General features: G+C 51.3%; 1 protein-coding gene across 1 annotated transcript in view; it reads right to left on the reverse strand.

Annotated features, from left to right (window-relative positions):
- Position 1: 1 nt before the first annotated feature.
- Positions 2-16,104, reverse strand: part of LOC145358093 (sarcosine dehydrogenase, mitochondrial-like) — an 80,872-nt gene continuing 64,769 nt past the window's right edge. Inside the window, exons 9-13 of the mRNA XM_080211766.1 lie at positions 12,848-12,934; positions 11,989-12,079; positions 5,368-5,509; positions 3,733-3,816; positions 2-217 (exon numbers count right to left, since the gene is read on the reverse strand). Of these exons, the coding sequence (XP_080067892.1) occupies positions 2-217; positions 3,733-3,816; positions 5,368-5,509; positions 11,989-12,079; positions 12,848-12,934 (620 nt within the window). The remainder of the gene's footprint in view (positions 218-3,732; positions 3,817-5,367; positions 5,510-11,988; positions 12,080-12,847; positions 12,935-16,104) is intronic.

Consider the following 16,104-nt stretch of genomic DNA (forward strand, 5'->3'; position numbering starts at 1 on the left):
CTCACAGCTGATTGTGAGGCTGCAGTTTGCGTATTAGTGACAGAACTTTAAAACTAGCAAAGCCCTCTGAACTATAGAGAATGAAAGAGCAGTTTACTCCTACCTGCTTATGGTGTGGGGGAAAGTCAAAGGTGTAATCATCCCGTAACAGCTGATTATATCTGTAATCATCGTGCTGCTTGTGGCCGTACGCTCCGTAATAATCATAGTGTAGAATCTAATTCCGAGAAAGTGATAGGGGACAGAAAGATTACTAATGAGCGGAAGAGAGAGAGAGAGGGGGAGAGAGAGACAGAGAGGGAGAGGCAGAGAGGGAGAGGCAGAGAGAGAGAGGCAGAGAGAGAGAGAGACAGAGAGAGACAGAGAGGGAGAGGCAGAGAGGGAGAGGCAGAGAGAGAGAGGCAGAGAGAGAGAGAGACAGAGAGAGGCAGAGAGGGAGAGGCAGAGAGGGAGAGGCAGAGAGAGAGAGGCAGAGAGAGAGAGGCAGAGAGAGAGAGGCAGAGAGAGAGAGGCAGAGAGAGAGAGGCAGAGAGAGAGAGGCAGAGAGAGAGAGGCAGAGAGAGAGACGCAGAGAGAGAGAGGCAGAGAGAGAGACGCAGAGAGAGAGACGCAGAGAGAGAGACGCAGAGAGAGAGACGCAGAGAGAGAGACGCAGAGAGAGAGACGCAGAGAGAGAGACGCAGAGAGAGAGACGCAGAGAGAGAGAGAGTGACACACAGAAAGAGAAAGAGAGAGAGACAGAGAAAGGGAGACACAGAGAGAGAGAATGACAGAAAGAGAGAGAGAGACAGAGAGAGATTTTTGGGGTGGGACAGGGAGAGGATGTGTCTCCTTTTCCTTCACACTCTGCCACATTTCTTTCAGCCCACGTCCAGCCCTTGTTGCCCCCGGTGATGCCTTGTCCTTATCTTGTGGATTGTTGTCCTCTTGTCTCCTGGGCCTTTTTCTTATTTTATATTATCATTATTCGTGTTAGTTTTTTCTTGTGTGCGGTGGTGAATGACAGGGAGAGAGGGAAAAAGAGAGAGAGACAGAGACAGGGAGAGGGAGGGAGAGACAGGGAGAGGGAGGGAGAGACAGGGAGAGGGAGGGAGAGGGAGACACAGAGAGAGACAGAGGAAGGGAGAGGGAGAGAGAGAGAGACAGAGAAAGGGAGAAGGAGGGAGAGAGAGAGAGGAAGAGAGAGGGAGGGAGGGAGAGAGAGAGTATGGAAAGATGTGTGTGATGAGTCCAACTTGGGAATTTGTGGCAGGAGGAGAACTTTCTATCTTTTTCTTTCAGGTCCCAAAAACTGGTGAATGTTTAAGGCTTTAATTTGGGATCAGGTAGAAAACATTTCTGTTTATTCATCGGATGTGGACGTCGCTGGCTAGACCAGCATTTATTACCAATCCCTAATTGCCCTTTGAGAAGGTTGTGGCAGCTTCATTCTTAAATTGCTGTAGTCTCTGAGGTGTAGGTACACCCACAGTGCTGTTAGATAGGGAATTCCAGGATTTTGACCTAGCGACAGTGAAGGAACAGTGATATATTTCCAAGTCAGGATGATGAATAACCTGGAGGGGAACCTCCAGGCAGGGGTGTTCCCAGGTATCTGCTGCCCTTGTCCTTCTAGATGGTAGAGATCATGGGTTTTGAAAATGATATCAAAGGAACTTTGATGAATTGCCGCAGTGCATCTTGTAGGTAATACACAGGACTGCCACATTGAATCAATGGTGGAGAGAGTGAATGTTTGTAGATGTGGTGCCAATTAAGCAGAGCTGCTTTGTTCTGGATGGTGTCACTTTCTTGGTGTTGTTGGAGCTGCACCCATCCAGGTAAATGTAGAGTGTTCCATCACATTGCTGACTTCTGCCTTGTATTTGTTGGTCAGGCTTTGGCGAGTCAGGAGGTGAATTACTCACTGCAGGATTCCCAGAATCTGACCTGCTTCTGTAGCCACGTATTTATGCGACTAGTCCAGTTCAGTTTCTGGTCAATGGTAACCCCCCGGATGTTGATAGTGGAGGTTTCAGTGATAGTAATACCACTGAATGTCAAGGAGGGATGGTTAGATTCTCTCTTGCTGGAGATGGTCATTGCCTGGACCTCGTGTGGTGAATGTTATTTGTTATTTGTCAGCCCAAGCCTGGATATTGTCCAGGTCTTGCTGCATTCAGACACCGACTGCTTCAGTATCTGAGGAGTTGCGAATGGTGCTGAACATCAGTGAACATCCCCACTTCTGACCTTATGACGGAGGGAAGGTCATTGATGAAGCAGCTGAAGATGGTTGGGTCTGGGACACTATCCTGAGGAACTCCTGCTGTGATGTCCTGGAGCTGAGATGACTGACTCGACATAACCATCTTCCTTTGTCCGGTTATGAATCCAACCAGCGGAGAGTTTCCCCTGATTCCCATTGATTCCAGTTTCACTCGGGCTGCTCGATGTCACACTCGGTCGAATGCGGCCTTGATGTCGAGGGGTTGTCACTCTCACCCTCACCCTCTGGAATTCAGCTCTTTTCTCCATGTTTGAACCAAGGCTGTAATGAGGTCAGGAGCTGAGTGACCCCCTGGAGAAACCCAAACTGTGGGTCACTGAGCAGGTTATTGCTGAGCAGGAGCTGCTGGATCGCGCTGTCAATGACCCCTTCCATCACTTTACTGATGATCAAGAGGAGACTGATTGGGCAGTAATTGTCCGGGTTGGATTTGTCCTGCTTTTTGTGTACTGGACAGACCTGGGCAATTTCCCACATTGTTGGGTAGATGTCAGTGCTGTAACTGTACTGGGAGAGCTTGGCTAGGGGAGCGGTAACTGTACTGGGAGAGCTTGGCTAGGGGAGCAGTAACTGTACTGGGAGAGCTTGGCTAGGGGAGCAGTAACTGTACTGGGAGAGCTTGGCTAGGGGAGCAGTAACTGTACTGGGAGAGCTTGGCTAGGGGAGCAGTAACTGTACTGGGAGAGCTTGGCTAGGGGAGCGGTAACGGTACTGGGAGAGCTTGGCTAGGGGAGCGGTAACTGTACTGGGAGAGCTTGGCTAGGGGAGCAGTAACTGTACTGGGAGAGCTTGGCTAGGGGAGCAGTAACTGTACTGGGAGAGCTTGGCTAGGGGAGCAGTAACTGTACTGGGAGAGCTTGGCTAGGGGAGCAGTAACTGTACTGGGAGAGCTTGGCTAGGGGAGCAGTAACTGTACTGGGAGAGCTTGGCTAGGGGAGCAGTAACTGTACTGGGAGAGCTTGGCTAGGGGAGCGACAAGTTCAGGAGCACAAATCTTCAGGACAACATTCCGTCAACTCTTTATCCCAGCATCCCTCAGGGAACTAATTCTTTGCATCAGATTTTCATTTTGCTCTGAAGTTTTAAAATTGTATTTGAATCAACTCAACATCTTTATAAACTCACCCCCTCCCTCTGCCTACAAACCCCCTCCCCCACCTGCAACCCCAACACCCCTTGTCTGCAAACCCACCCCCTCCCCCCACCTGCAAACCCACCCCCTCCCCCCGCCTGCAAACCCACCCCCTCCCCCCGCCTGCAAACCCACCCCCTCCCCCCGCCTGCAAACCCACCCCCTCCCCCCGCCTGCAAACCCACCCCCTCCCCCCATCTGCAAACCCACCCCCTCCCCCCATCTGCAAACCCACCCCCTCCCCCCATCTACAAACCCACCCTGTTTGCAGAATATTTGCTGCGTCTGATCTCCAGCCGCTGGCAGTGTTCAAGGTTAAAACCTCACTCACCGGAGCCGGTCCCTCCAGATTGAACCAGCCTGGTCGCTCCCATCCGTGTCTCTCCTGGAATACGCAGCCTTGCTGGACAAGCTCCTGGAGATAGAGGAATGGGAAATCTTAATCATCACCAAAGGACTGGGAATATCTCTCATTGTGGGCGTAGCATGTGCCCAGTGCCTGAAACACACACACACACACACACACACACACACACACACACACACACACACACCCCTTCCCCAGACCTACTGAGCCCCTTCTCTGTACTCTCTCCTCCCAGGCATCCACATCCCCTCGCCATCCCACCCATACATTGCCCTGATCTCACCCTCCTGTACACCAATATACCCCACCCTGTGTCCCCATAATCCCTACGCCATACTCTTCTCCCCTCTGAGTATGCCCCTTCCCACACCCCGCCTCCCCATACCCCCAACCTCCCCTCCCCATCCCCCTACCTCCATACCACATAGCCCCAATCCCCTTCCCTTTACCCACAACCCCTCTCCATGTACATCCCTCTATCTGGCTTCACCCCCATCCCTGGGGATTTTTAGATGGGGAATGGGTTGTGGTTCAAAGTTCAGTTGAGATTTTGGGATTTATTATTGATCTGCAAACCTCTCCTTACCCCTCTCCCCAGATACAAACCAAGACTTAGTGTTTCTAACTTCTGCTCTGACTTTATTTAAATATTTCTCTGATCTGGGGATTTGTGTTGAATGAAACATTCTACAACCTTTTCACAAAGCAAATCGATTCCTGAATCTCCTTCACAGAACAACACTGAGATTGGCCCAGTCAGCCTGAGGCTGACGACACAAACTATGCTTCAATTCACCAATTCACAGGATGCTGGGAGTAACCCCTTCAATCTTCCCTTTATCCCCAATATTTAATGGCCTTTATTCTGGAAATTGAACACTGCCCATCTTTGTACAACACAAGACAGAATCCCTCATTGACACGTGTGGCATTCCGTGACACACATGTGGCATTCCGTGACACATGCACAGAATGAGGCTGTATTTAATGTGGGTGTTTACTGGATTAGGGAAGGTGGAACCAGTGTAGAGGATGATCCTTGATGTATCTGGGGCTTTAACCCTTTCACTGTTCTGTCACTGATTATCATGCATTAAAATGGGGTATCTCAGTGCCAGGAGGTAAACACAGAGCTGTCACTGCCAGCAGATATCATCTGAAATGTTCAATTTCCCTCTTTCCAAAACGGTTGGTGTTTCTACCAGGGAGACGGCACAAATCATTTGTTATTTGACTCTGCAGGTTTATATCCAGGGCAGTTCAGTGACTCTCCCTGGAGAGAGAGACAGGAGTGTCGAGTCTGACGTATTAGACGAGACAGGGAAGAGGTTGTGAGGGTGATGCCAACAGCTGGGGTGAGTGACAGGAAGCCGAGTTCCTCTGTTCCTCGGGTAGTCCGAGCAAGAATCATGGGGGAATTTACAGAAAGGTGTTGAAGAAAAGAGCACAGGTCTTTTAACCACCGACCCTTTTGGCAGCTCACCTTCAGAAAACACACAGAATGTATTTTGGGAATTCTGCTCTTATCCTGACCCTAGGAATGCGCCTCCCCTGACCATCTGCCCATGAACAAGTCCCCTCCCGATGGTCAGCACTGACCTGATGCAAAGGATCGAGTCTCATGTTCCTTCCAGCAAGCGGCTCATCGTGAGGGAAAACCACTGAGTAATTTTTGGCGTAGGATTCGTGGCTCCGCTCTCGGATCCAGCGGTTGTTATTGGTCAGTGAGTGATGGAAACGGCTGTGGCAGAAAGTACAGGTCAGGACATCAACACACACTCACTTCCCAGCCAGAGAGTCACCCTGGGGAAAACATCTGGAGGGAGAGAGGGAGAGAGAGGGAGGCGCAAATAGAGAGAGATGTGAACAGAGCAAAGATAGATGGGGGGATGTGGAGGAACAGAATGAGAAAGATGGGCAAGTGGGAGAGGAGGTGAAAAAGGGAGAGGGAGGGGGGGTTCAAGAGGGACAAGGATAGAGGGGGCGTGCGAGAGGGTGGGTGGTGTATTAATGGGAGCTGCAGCGCAATGGCTCTAGACTGACGATGACAATAAAAGGTTAATGTTAATGGGTGTTTTTGTGATTGGGTGGCTGGTTCCACTGTGGCTCCGTGGGGTGGAGCCTTTGCTGTTTGCAATGATAATCTATGATTTAAGTATATGCAGACAGGAGAAAAACACTCCTGTGGTTGACGGTAATAAAAAAAGCTGTAGACTGCAGAAAGTTATCCACTGACTGGACAGTGAGCAGAAAAGCGGCAAATGGCATTCAGTCTGGAGAGAGTGTATAATCTAAGTGCGGCAACAAAGGAGGAAATACACAAACAATGCAAAGGTTCTGAATGGTACAGACACCTTGGAGAGCACGTCCCCCGATCCCTGAAGGAAAACGACAGGTGGTTAAGAAGCCAAAGGGAACAATTTCCCAAGACTGAAGCCTGAGTAGAAGGACATAGAAGTTCTATGAGAATTATATAAAACTCAAGTCACAGCACAATTAAACGACTGAATGAAGTTCTGGTTAGTGCACTAGAGGAAGCAGCATTGTCACCAACAAGCAGCTCAATAAACAGGGACAGAGGGTTCAACAATTCAAGGGGCGCATGGGGAGGAGAATTGAAGAAATGGGCAAAATGTTCCCAAAAACTGAAGTGTCAAAGAGGTGAGAAAACAGTACCTTTCTCAGCGAGGAAGTAACGCAAACTTCAGGCACTCTGTGAACAACAGAACAGCCATCTAATTCTCGCCAGTATGGGGAGTTGGAAATATCAAATTTCACCAGTGAAGCTGGCTCCTGAATTCGAGGGGTGCCAGTGCGCAGGCGCCGTGATCTCCCAGTGTACTGGAGCACGGGTCCCACACACACTGACTCTCACTGGGGCACGGGTCCCACACACACTGAATCTCACTGGGGTACGGGTCCCACACACACTGACTCTCACTGGGGTACGGGTCCCACACACACTGACTCTCACTGGGGTACGGGTCCCACACACACTGACTCTCACTGGGGTACGGGTCCCACACACACTGACTCTCACTGGGGTACGGGTCCCACACACACTGAATCTCACTGGGGTACGGGTCCCACACACACTGACTCTCACTGGGGTACGGGTCCCTTGTTCCTGAGGAGCAGTATCCAGAGGCAGCGATTTTTGGGCGTGTGAAGAGGCAGCATAAAAGGTAAATTTTTCTGTTTATTTTGTTTAACTGTTTATTTCTAATTTAAGTCGCGAGATTTTCGGCGGTTTTTTTAAAATTAGTTAGAAACCGGAAGTCGTCACTAGGACGCTTACCGGTAGTTGTAGTTTTTTTTCTTGAGCCCCTAATCCTATAAATTAGCGCAGAGAGGATACCCGATCCTCTACGCTGGTAGAGAATCCCACCCTCCCACCTCCTCTAACCTAAATTATAAGTGTGGGAAAGATTTTTTTTGTATTTTTTTTTTGCTGGTAATTGTTTCAGGGATGGCAGTTCAGGCAGTGTGCTGCATCTCCTGTGGGATGTATGTGGTGAGGGACTCCAGTAGTGTTTCAGGGGATTTTACTTGTAAGAAGTGTGTTAGATTGCAGCTTCTGGAGGAGCGTGTAAAGGAGCTGGAGGTGGAATTAGAGGAACTCCGCATAATTCGGGAGGCAGAGGTGGACATTGATAGGAGTTATAAGGAGATAGTCACTCCTAGAAATCAGTCTTGGGTCACTGCCAAGAGGAGGGGAAAGAGGCAAGTGGGGGGAAAATCCCCTGGGGCTGTTCCCCTCCAAAATAGGTTTTCGGTCCTGGAGGCTACAGTTGAGGAGGAATCAACTGGGGATTGCCAAAGGGAGCAGGTCTCTGGGGGTGAGCCTATTGTAAAAGCTCAGGTGGTTAGGGGATGCAAAAGATTGGGCCTCGTGATTGGGGACTCCACAGTCAAGGGGACGGATAGGAGAGTCGGAAGTAATGGTAGGGACTCAGGGCTGGTGTGTTGCCTACCAGGGGCTGGGGTCCGGGATGTATCTGAGAGGATATTCAAGACTCTTAGGGGAGAGGGAGATCAACCCCAAGTTATAATTCATGTGGGGACACATGACATAGGGAAGCTAAGGGAAGGGGATATTAAGCAGAGATTCATGGAGTTGGGGTGGAAACTAAAGGCCAAGTCAGACAGAGTGGTTATCTCTGGACTCTTGCCTGTGCCAAGGGATAGTTTAGAGAGGAATAGAGAGAGGGAAAGTTTGAACTTGTGGCTGAGGGGATGGTGCAGGAGGGAGGGGTTCAAGTACTTGAGCAATTGGGGCTCATTCTGGGGAAGGTGGGACCTCTATAAGAGTGATGGTTTACACCTGAACCAGAGGGGAACAAATATCCTGGGGGGTAAATTTGTGAAGGCTATGCGGGGTGGTTTAAACTGATTCAGAGGGGGGGTGGGATCCTGAGTAGAGGGGGTGAAAGTGAGGGGGGCATAGTTGGGGACTGCAATGCACGGCATTGTGGGGGTGGGGCAGAGCAGGGTTTGAAATGCGTATACTTTAATGCGAGGAGTATTCGCAATAAAGTGGATGAACTTGCAGCGTGGATCAGTACCTGGGACTTTGATGTTGTGGCCATTTCAGAGACATGGATAGAGCAGGGTCAGGAATGGATGTTGCAGGTCCCGGGGTACAAAAGCTTTAGTCGGAGTAGAGAAGGAGGTAGAAGGGGGGGTGGGGTAGCATTATTGGTCAAGGACTGTATTACAGTGTCAGAGAGGAAGTTTGATGAGGACTTGTCTGTTGAGGTAGTATGGGCGGAGATTAGAAATAGGAGAGGAGAGGTCACCCTGCTGGGAGTCTTTTATAGACCTCCAAAAAGTTCTAGAGAGGTTGAGGAAAGGATTGCGGAGACGATCCTGGTTAGGAGTGAAAGTAATAGGGTAATTGTTATGGGGGATTTTAACTTTACTAATATTGTTTGGAATTGCTATAGCACTAGCTCGTTAGAGGGGTCAGTTTTTGTTCAAAGTGTGCAGGAAGGTTTTTTGACTCAGTATGTAGATAGGCCAACTAGAGGTGAGGCTATATTGGATTTGGTGCTGGGTAATGAGCCAGACCAGGTGCTAGACTTGGAAGTTGGTGTGCATTTTGGTGATAGTGACCACAATTCGGTTACGTTCACCTTAGTGATGGATAGGCATGAACCTCGGGTCAGTAGTTTTAGCTGGGGGAAGGGTAATTATGAGGCTATTAGGAGAGAATTAGGAAGCATAGGTTGGACTATGAGATTACAGGGACTGGGAACGTCCGAAATGTGCAATTTTTTCAAGGAACAGCTACTGCGGGTCTGCAATAGGTATGTCCCTGTCAGGCGAGGAGGATTTGGTAGGGCTAGGGAACCGTGGTGTACTAAAAAAGTTGATTCGTTGGTTAGGAAGAAAAAGGAGGCTTATGTTCGGATGAGGCTTGAGGGCTCAGGTAGTGAATTAGAAAGCTTTAGATTGGCTAGGAGGGAGTTAAGAAGGGCTAAAAGAGGACATGAGATGACTTTGGCTGATAGGATTAAGGAGAATCCTAAGGCGTTCTATAGGTATGTCAAGAACAGAAGGTTGGTTAGGGCAAGATTAGGGCCAGTTATAGACAGTAGAGGGAAGTTGTGTGTGGAACCGGAAGAGATTGGAGAGGCACTGAACCAATATTTCTCTTCGGTGTTTACGCAGGGGGACATGAATGTAGCTGTGGAGGACACTGGGGTGCAGGGGTGTAAAATAGAAAGTATTGCAGTTGAAACCGGGGATGTGCTGGATATTCTAGAGGGCTTGAAAATAGATAAGTCCCCTGGTCCGGATGGGATTTACCCTAGGATTTTCTGGGAGGCTAGAGAGGTGATTGCAGAGCCTCTGGCTCTGATCTTCAGGTCATCGTTGGTCTCTGGTATAGTACCGGAAGATTGGAGGACAGCGAATGTTGTCCCATTGTTTAAGAAGGGGAACAGAGACTTCCCCGGGAATTATAGGCCGGTGAGTCTTACTTCTGTTGTGGGCAAGGTTTTAGAAAGAATTATTAGGGATAGGATTTATAGTTATCTGGAGAGTAATGAATTGATTAGAGACAGTCAGCATGGTTTTGTAGCAGGTAGGTCGTGCCTTACTAACCTTATTGAGTTCTTTGAGAAAGTGACCAAAGAGGTGGATAGGGGTAAGGCAGTTGACGTGGTATATATGGATTTTAGTAAGGCGTTTGATAAGGTTCACCATGGTAGGCTTCTGCAGAAAATGCAGATGTATGGGATTGGGGGTAATCTAGGTACTTGGATCAGGAATTGGCTGGCAGATAGGAGACAGAGGGTGGTGGTTGATGGTGAATATTCGTCATGGAGTTCGGTTACGAGCGGTGTGCCTCAGGGATCTGTTTTGGGGCCACTGCTGTTTGTAATTTTTATTAATGATCTGGATGAAGGTATAGTTGGGTGGATCAGTAAGTTTGCTGATGACACCAAAGTCGGTGGTGTGGTAGATTGTGAGGAAGGGTGTCATAGTTTGCAGGGTGACTTAGACAGGTTGCACAGCTGGGCCGCGAGGTGGCGGATGGAGTTTAATGTGGAGAAGTGTGAGGTAATTCATTTCGGTAGGAGTAACAGATGTGTTCAGTATAGGGCTAACGGGAGGACTTTGAATAGTGTGGAGGAGCAGAGGGATCTAGGTGTATGTGTACATAGATCCCTGAAAGTTGGGAATCAAGTAGATAAGGTAGTTAAGAAGGCATACGGTGTCTTGGCGTTTATTGGTAGGGGGATTGAATTTAGGAGTCGCAGCGTCATGTTGCAACTGTACACAACTCTGGTGCGGCCGCACTTGGAGTACTGTGTGCAGTTCTGGTCCCCACATTACAGGAAGGACGTTGAGGCTTTGGAGAGGGTGCAGAGGATGTTTACCAGGATGTTGCCTGGTATGGAGGGGAGGTCATATGAGGAGAGACTGAGGGATTTGGGGTTGTTTTCGCTGGAAAGAAGGAGGCTAAGAGGGGATCTTATTGAAACATATAAGATGATTAGAGGTTTAGATAGGGTGGATAGTGATAGCCTTTTTCCTCGGATGGAGAATGCTAGCACGAGGGGGCATGGCTTTAAATTAAGGGGTCGTAGTTATAGGACGGATGTCAGGGGTAGGTTCTTTACCCAGAGGGTGGTGAGGGATTGGAATGCCCTGCCTGCTGCGGTTGTAAATGCGCCTAGTTTGGGGGCGTTTAAGAGATCTATGGATAGGTTTATGGACGAAAAGGGATTGGTTTAGATGAGTGGGTCAGTGTTTTTCTTTAAAAAACTGGTCGGCGCAACATCGTGGGCCGAAGGGCCTGTTCTGCGCTGTAATGTTCTATGTTCTATGTCCCACACACACTGACTCTCACTGGAGCACGGGTCCCACACACACTGACTCTCACTGGGGTATGGGTCCCACACACACTGACTCTCACTGGGGTGCGGATCCCACACACACTGACCCTCACTGGGGTACAGGTCCCACACACACTGACTCTCACTGGGGTGCGGATCCCACACACACTGACCCTCACTGGGGTACGGGTCCCACACACACTGAATCTCACTGGGGTACGAGTCCCACACACACTGACTCTCACTGGGGTACGGGTCCCACACACACTGACTCTCACTGGGGTACGGGTCCCACACACACTGACTCTCACTGGGGTACGGGTCCCACACACACTGACTCTCACTGGGGGACGGGTCCCACACACACTGACTCTCACTGGGGGACGGGTCCCACACACACTGACTCTCACTGGGGTGCAGATCCCACACACACTGACCCTCACTGGGGTACGGGTCCCACACACACTGACTCTCACTGGGGTACGGGTCCCACACACACACTGACTCTCACTGGGGTGCGGATCCCACACACACTGACCCTCACTGGGGTACGGGTCCCACACACACTGACTCTCACTGGGGTACGGGTCCCACACACACTGACACTCACTGGGGTACGGGTCCCACACACACTGACACTCACTGGGGTACGAGTCCCACACACACTGACTCTCACTGAGGTACGGGTCCCACACACACTGACTCTCACTGAGGTACGGGTCCCACACACACTGACTCTCACTGGGGTACGGCTCCCACACACACTGACTCTCACTGGGGTACGGGTTCCCACACACACTGACTCTGACTGGGATAGGGATGAGCTGAATCTCCATGGTGGGTGAAGTGCTTCCTTGTTTTTTCAGAGACTTACCGAATGTCGTAACCATACATGTCCTTCTCTGGCCTCCCATGGATGACCCAGTGAGCCAGTTCCTTCCCACAGCCACCTCCCAACATCATTCCTGAGAAATAACTTCAGTTTAGTATCACTCTGGAAAATGCTGCAACAGCACCTCCTCATCGACTCGGCACAATTATCACTGGGACTGAGGCGGCTGCCTTTCCACAACTTCAGGAGTTACTCAGCATATCTCTCTCTGACACAGAAAGCGGTGGGTTCATATGGTCAGTGCTGAGGGAGCACCACACTGTGAGAGCGTCAGTGCTGAGGGAGCGCCGCACTGTCAGAGGGTCAGTGCTGAGGGAGCGCCGCACTGTCAGAGGGTCAGTGCTGAGGGAGCGCCGCACTGTCAGAGGGTCAGTGCTGAGGGAGCGCCGCACTGTCAGAGGGTCAGTGCTGAGGGAGCGCCGCACTGTCAGAGGGTCAGTGCTGAGGGAGCGCCGCACTGTCAGAGGGTCAGTGCTGAGGGAGCGCCGCACTGTCAGAGGGTCAGTGCTGTGGGAGCGCCGCACTGTCAGAGGGTCAGTGCTGAGGGAGTGCCGCACTGTCAGAGGGTCAGTGCTGAGGGAGTGCCGCACTGTCAGAGGGTCAGTGCTGAGGGAGTGCTGCACTGTCAGAGGGTCAGTGCTGAGGGAGCGCCGCACTGTCAGAGGGTCAGTGCTGAGGGAGCGCCGCACTGTCAGAGGGTCAGTACATCCTCCTGTCACATCTGAAATGGAAAACAAGTTCCTCAGAAAAGTGTTGATAATGTTGAGGTTCAACCAATCAGTGTCTAGGGAGGAAATACAGACACTGAGCTGACCCAAAGAACAATCAAACCTCTCCTCACCTGCACTGTTGAATCCACATCCCAGGTAGAAGCCTCGGAGTTCTGGAGCCTCCCCCATCAGGGGCTTGTGGTCAGCAGTGAAGGATTCTGTGAGACATCACATTGTTACCAAGCGAAAAACCAGCAGAGAGGAAATAGACAACCCCCGCCCGCTGAGTGTATATAACACGCACCCCTCACTGACCCGGCGAGTGTATATAACACGCACCCCTCACTGACCCGGCAAGTGTATATAACACGCACCCCTCACTGACCCAGCGAGTGTATATAACACGCACCCCTCACTGACCCAGCGTTTGTATATAACACGCACCCCTCACTGACCCAGCGAGTGTATATAACACGCACCCCTCACTGACCCAGCGAGTGTATATAACACGCACCCCTCACTGACCCAGCGTTTGTATATAACACGCACCCCTCACTGACCCGGCGAGTGTATATAACACGCACCCCTCACTGACCCAGCGTTTGTATATAACACGCACCCCTCACTGACCCGGCGAGTGTATATAACACGCACCCCTCACTGACCCAGCGTTTGTATATAACACGCACCCCTCACTGACCCGGCGAGTGTATATAACACGCACCCCTCACTGACCCAGCGTTTGTATATAACACGCACCCCTCACTGACCCAGCGAGTGTATATAACACGCACCCCTCACTGACCCGGCGAGTGTATATAACACGCACCCCTCACTGACCCAGCGAGTGTATATAACACGCACCCCTCACTGACCCGGCGAGTGTATATAACACGCACCCCTCACTGACCCAGCGTTTGTATATAACACGCACCCCTCACTGACCCGGCGAGTGTATATAACACGCACCCCTCACTGACCCGGCGAGTGTATATAACACGCACCCCTCACTGACTCGGCGAGTGTATATAACACGCACCCCTCACTGACCCGGCGAGTGTATATAACACGCACCCCTCACTGACCCGGCGAGTGTATATAACACGCACCCCTCACTGACCCAGTGAGTGTATATAACACGCACCCCTCACTGACCCGGCGAGTGTATATAACACGCATCCCTCACTGACCCAGCGAGTGTATATAACACGCACCCCTCACTGACCCAGCGAGTGTATAAAACACGCACCCCTCACTGACCCAGCGTTTGTATATAACACGCACCCCTCACTGACCCGGCGAGTGTATATAACACGCACCCCTCACTGACCCAGCGTTTGTATATAACACGCACCCCTCACTGACCCGGCGAGTGTATATAACACGCACCCCTCACTGACCCGGCGAGTGTATATAACACGCACCCCTCACTGACCCGGCGAGTGTATATAACACGCACCCCTCACTGACCCAGCGAGTGTATATAACACGCACCCCTCACTGACCCGGCGAGTGTATATAACACGCACCCCTCACTGACCCGGCGAGTGTATATAACACGCACCCCTCACTGACCCGGCGAGTGTATATAACACGCACCCCTCACTGACCCGGCGAGTGTATATAACACGCACCCCTCACTGACCCGGCGAGTGTATATAACACGCACCCCTCACTGACCCGGCGAGTGTATATAACACGCACCCCTCACTGACCCAGCGAGTGTATATAACACGCACCCCTCACTGACCCGGCGAGTGTATATAACACGCACCCCTCACTGACCCGGCGTTTGTATATAACACGCACCCCTCACTGACCCGGCGAGTGTATATAACACGCACCCCTCACTGACCCAGCGTTTGTATATAACACGCACCCCTCACTGACCCAGCGAGTGTATATAACACGCACCCCTCACTGACCCAGCGAGTGTATATAACACGCACCCCTCACTGACCCAGCGAGTGTATATAACACGCACCCCTCACTGACCCGGCGAGTGTATATAACACGCACCCCTCACTGACCCAGCGTTTGTATATAACACGCACCCCTCACTGACCCAGCGAGTGTATATAACACGCACCCCTCACTGACCCAGCGAGTGTATATAACACGCACCCCTCACTGACCCGGCGAGTGTATATAACACGCACCCCTCACTGACCCGGCGAGTGTATATAACACGCACCCCTCACTGACCCCGGCGAGTGTATATAACACGCACCCCTCACTGACCCGGCGAGTGTATATAACACGCACCCCTCACTGACCCGGCGAGTGTATATAACACGCACACCTCACTGACCCGGCGAGTGTATATAACACGCACCCCTCACTGACCCGGCGAGTGTATATAACACGCACCCCTCACTGACCCGGCGAGTGTATATAACACGCACCCGTCACTGACCCGGCGAGTGTATATAACACGCACCCCTCACTGACCCGGCGAGTGTATATAACACGCACCCCTCACTGACCCGGCGAGTGTATATAACACGCATCCCTCACTGACCCAGCGAGTGTATATAACACGCACCCCTCACTGACCCGGCGAGTGTATATAACACGCACCCCTCACTGACCCGGCGAGTGTATATAACACGCATCCCTCACTGACCCTGCGAGTGTATATAACACGCACCCCTCACTGACCCAGCGAGTGTATATAACACGCACCCCTCACTGACCCAGCGAGTGTATATAACACGCACCCCTCACTGACCCAGCGAGTGTATATAACACGCACCCCTCACTGACCCAGCGTTTGTATATAACACGCACCCCTCACTGACCCGGCGAGTGTATATAACACGCACCCCTCACTGACCCGGCGTTTGTATATAACACGCACCCCTCACTGACCCGGCGAGTGTATATAACACGCACCCCTCACTGACCCGGCGAGTGTATATAACACGCACCCCTCACTGACCCGGCGAGTGTATATAACACGCACCCCTCACTGACCCGGCGAGTGTATATAACACGCACCCCTCACTGACCCGGCGAGTGTATATAACACGCACCCCTCACTGACCCGGCGAGTGTATATAACACGCACCCCTCACTGACCCGGCGTTTGTATATAACACGCACCCCTCACTGACCCGGCGAGTGTATATAACACGCACCCCTCACTGACCCAGCGTTTGTATATAACACGCACCCCTCACTGACCCAGCGAGTGTATATAACACGCACCCCTCACTGACCCAGCGAGTGTATATAACACGCACCCCTCACTGACCCGGCGAGTGTATATAACACGCACCCCTCACTGACCCGGCGAGTGTATATAACACGCACCCCTCACTGACCCAGCGTTTGTATATAACACGCACCCCTCACTGACCCGGCGAGTGTATATAACACGCACCCC

This window comes from Carcharhinus amblyrhynchos, chromosome 25, assembly GCF_965287045.1.
Source record: "Carcharhinus amblyrhynchos chromosome 25, sCarAmb.v2.hapA, whole genome shotgun sequence".
NCBI classification, from domain to species: domain Eukaryota; kingdom Metazoa; phylum Chordata; class Chondrichthyes; order Carcharhiniformes; family Carcharhinidae; genus Carcharhinus; species Carcharhinus amblyrhynchos.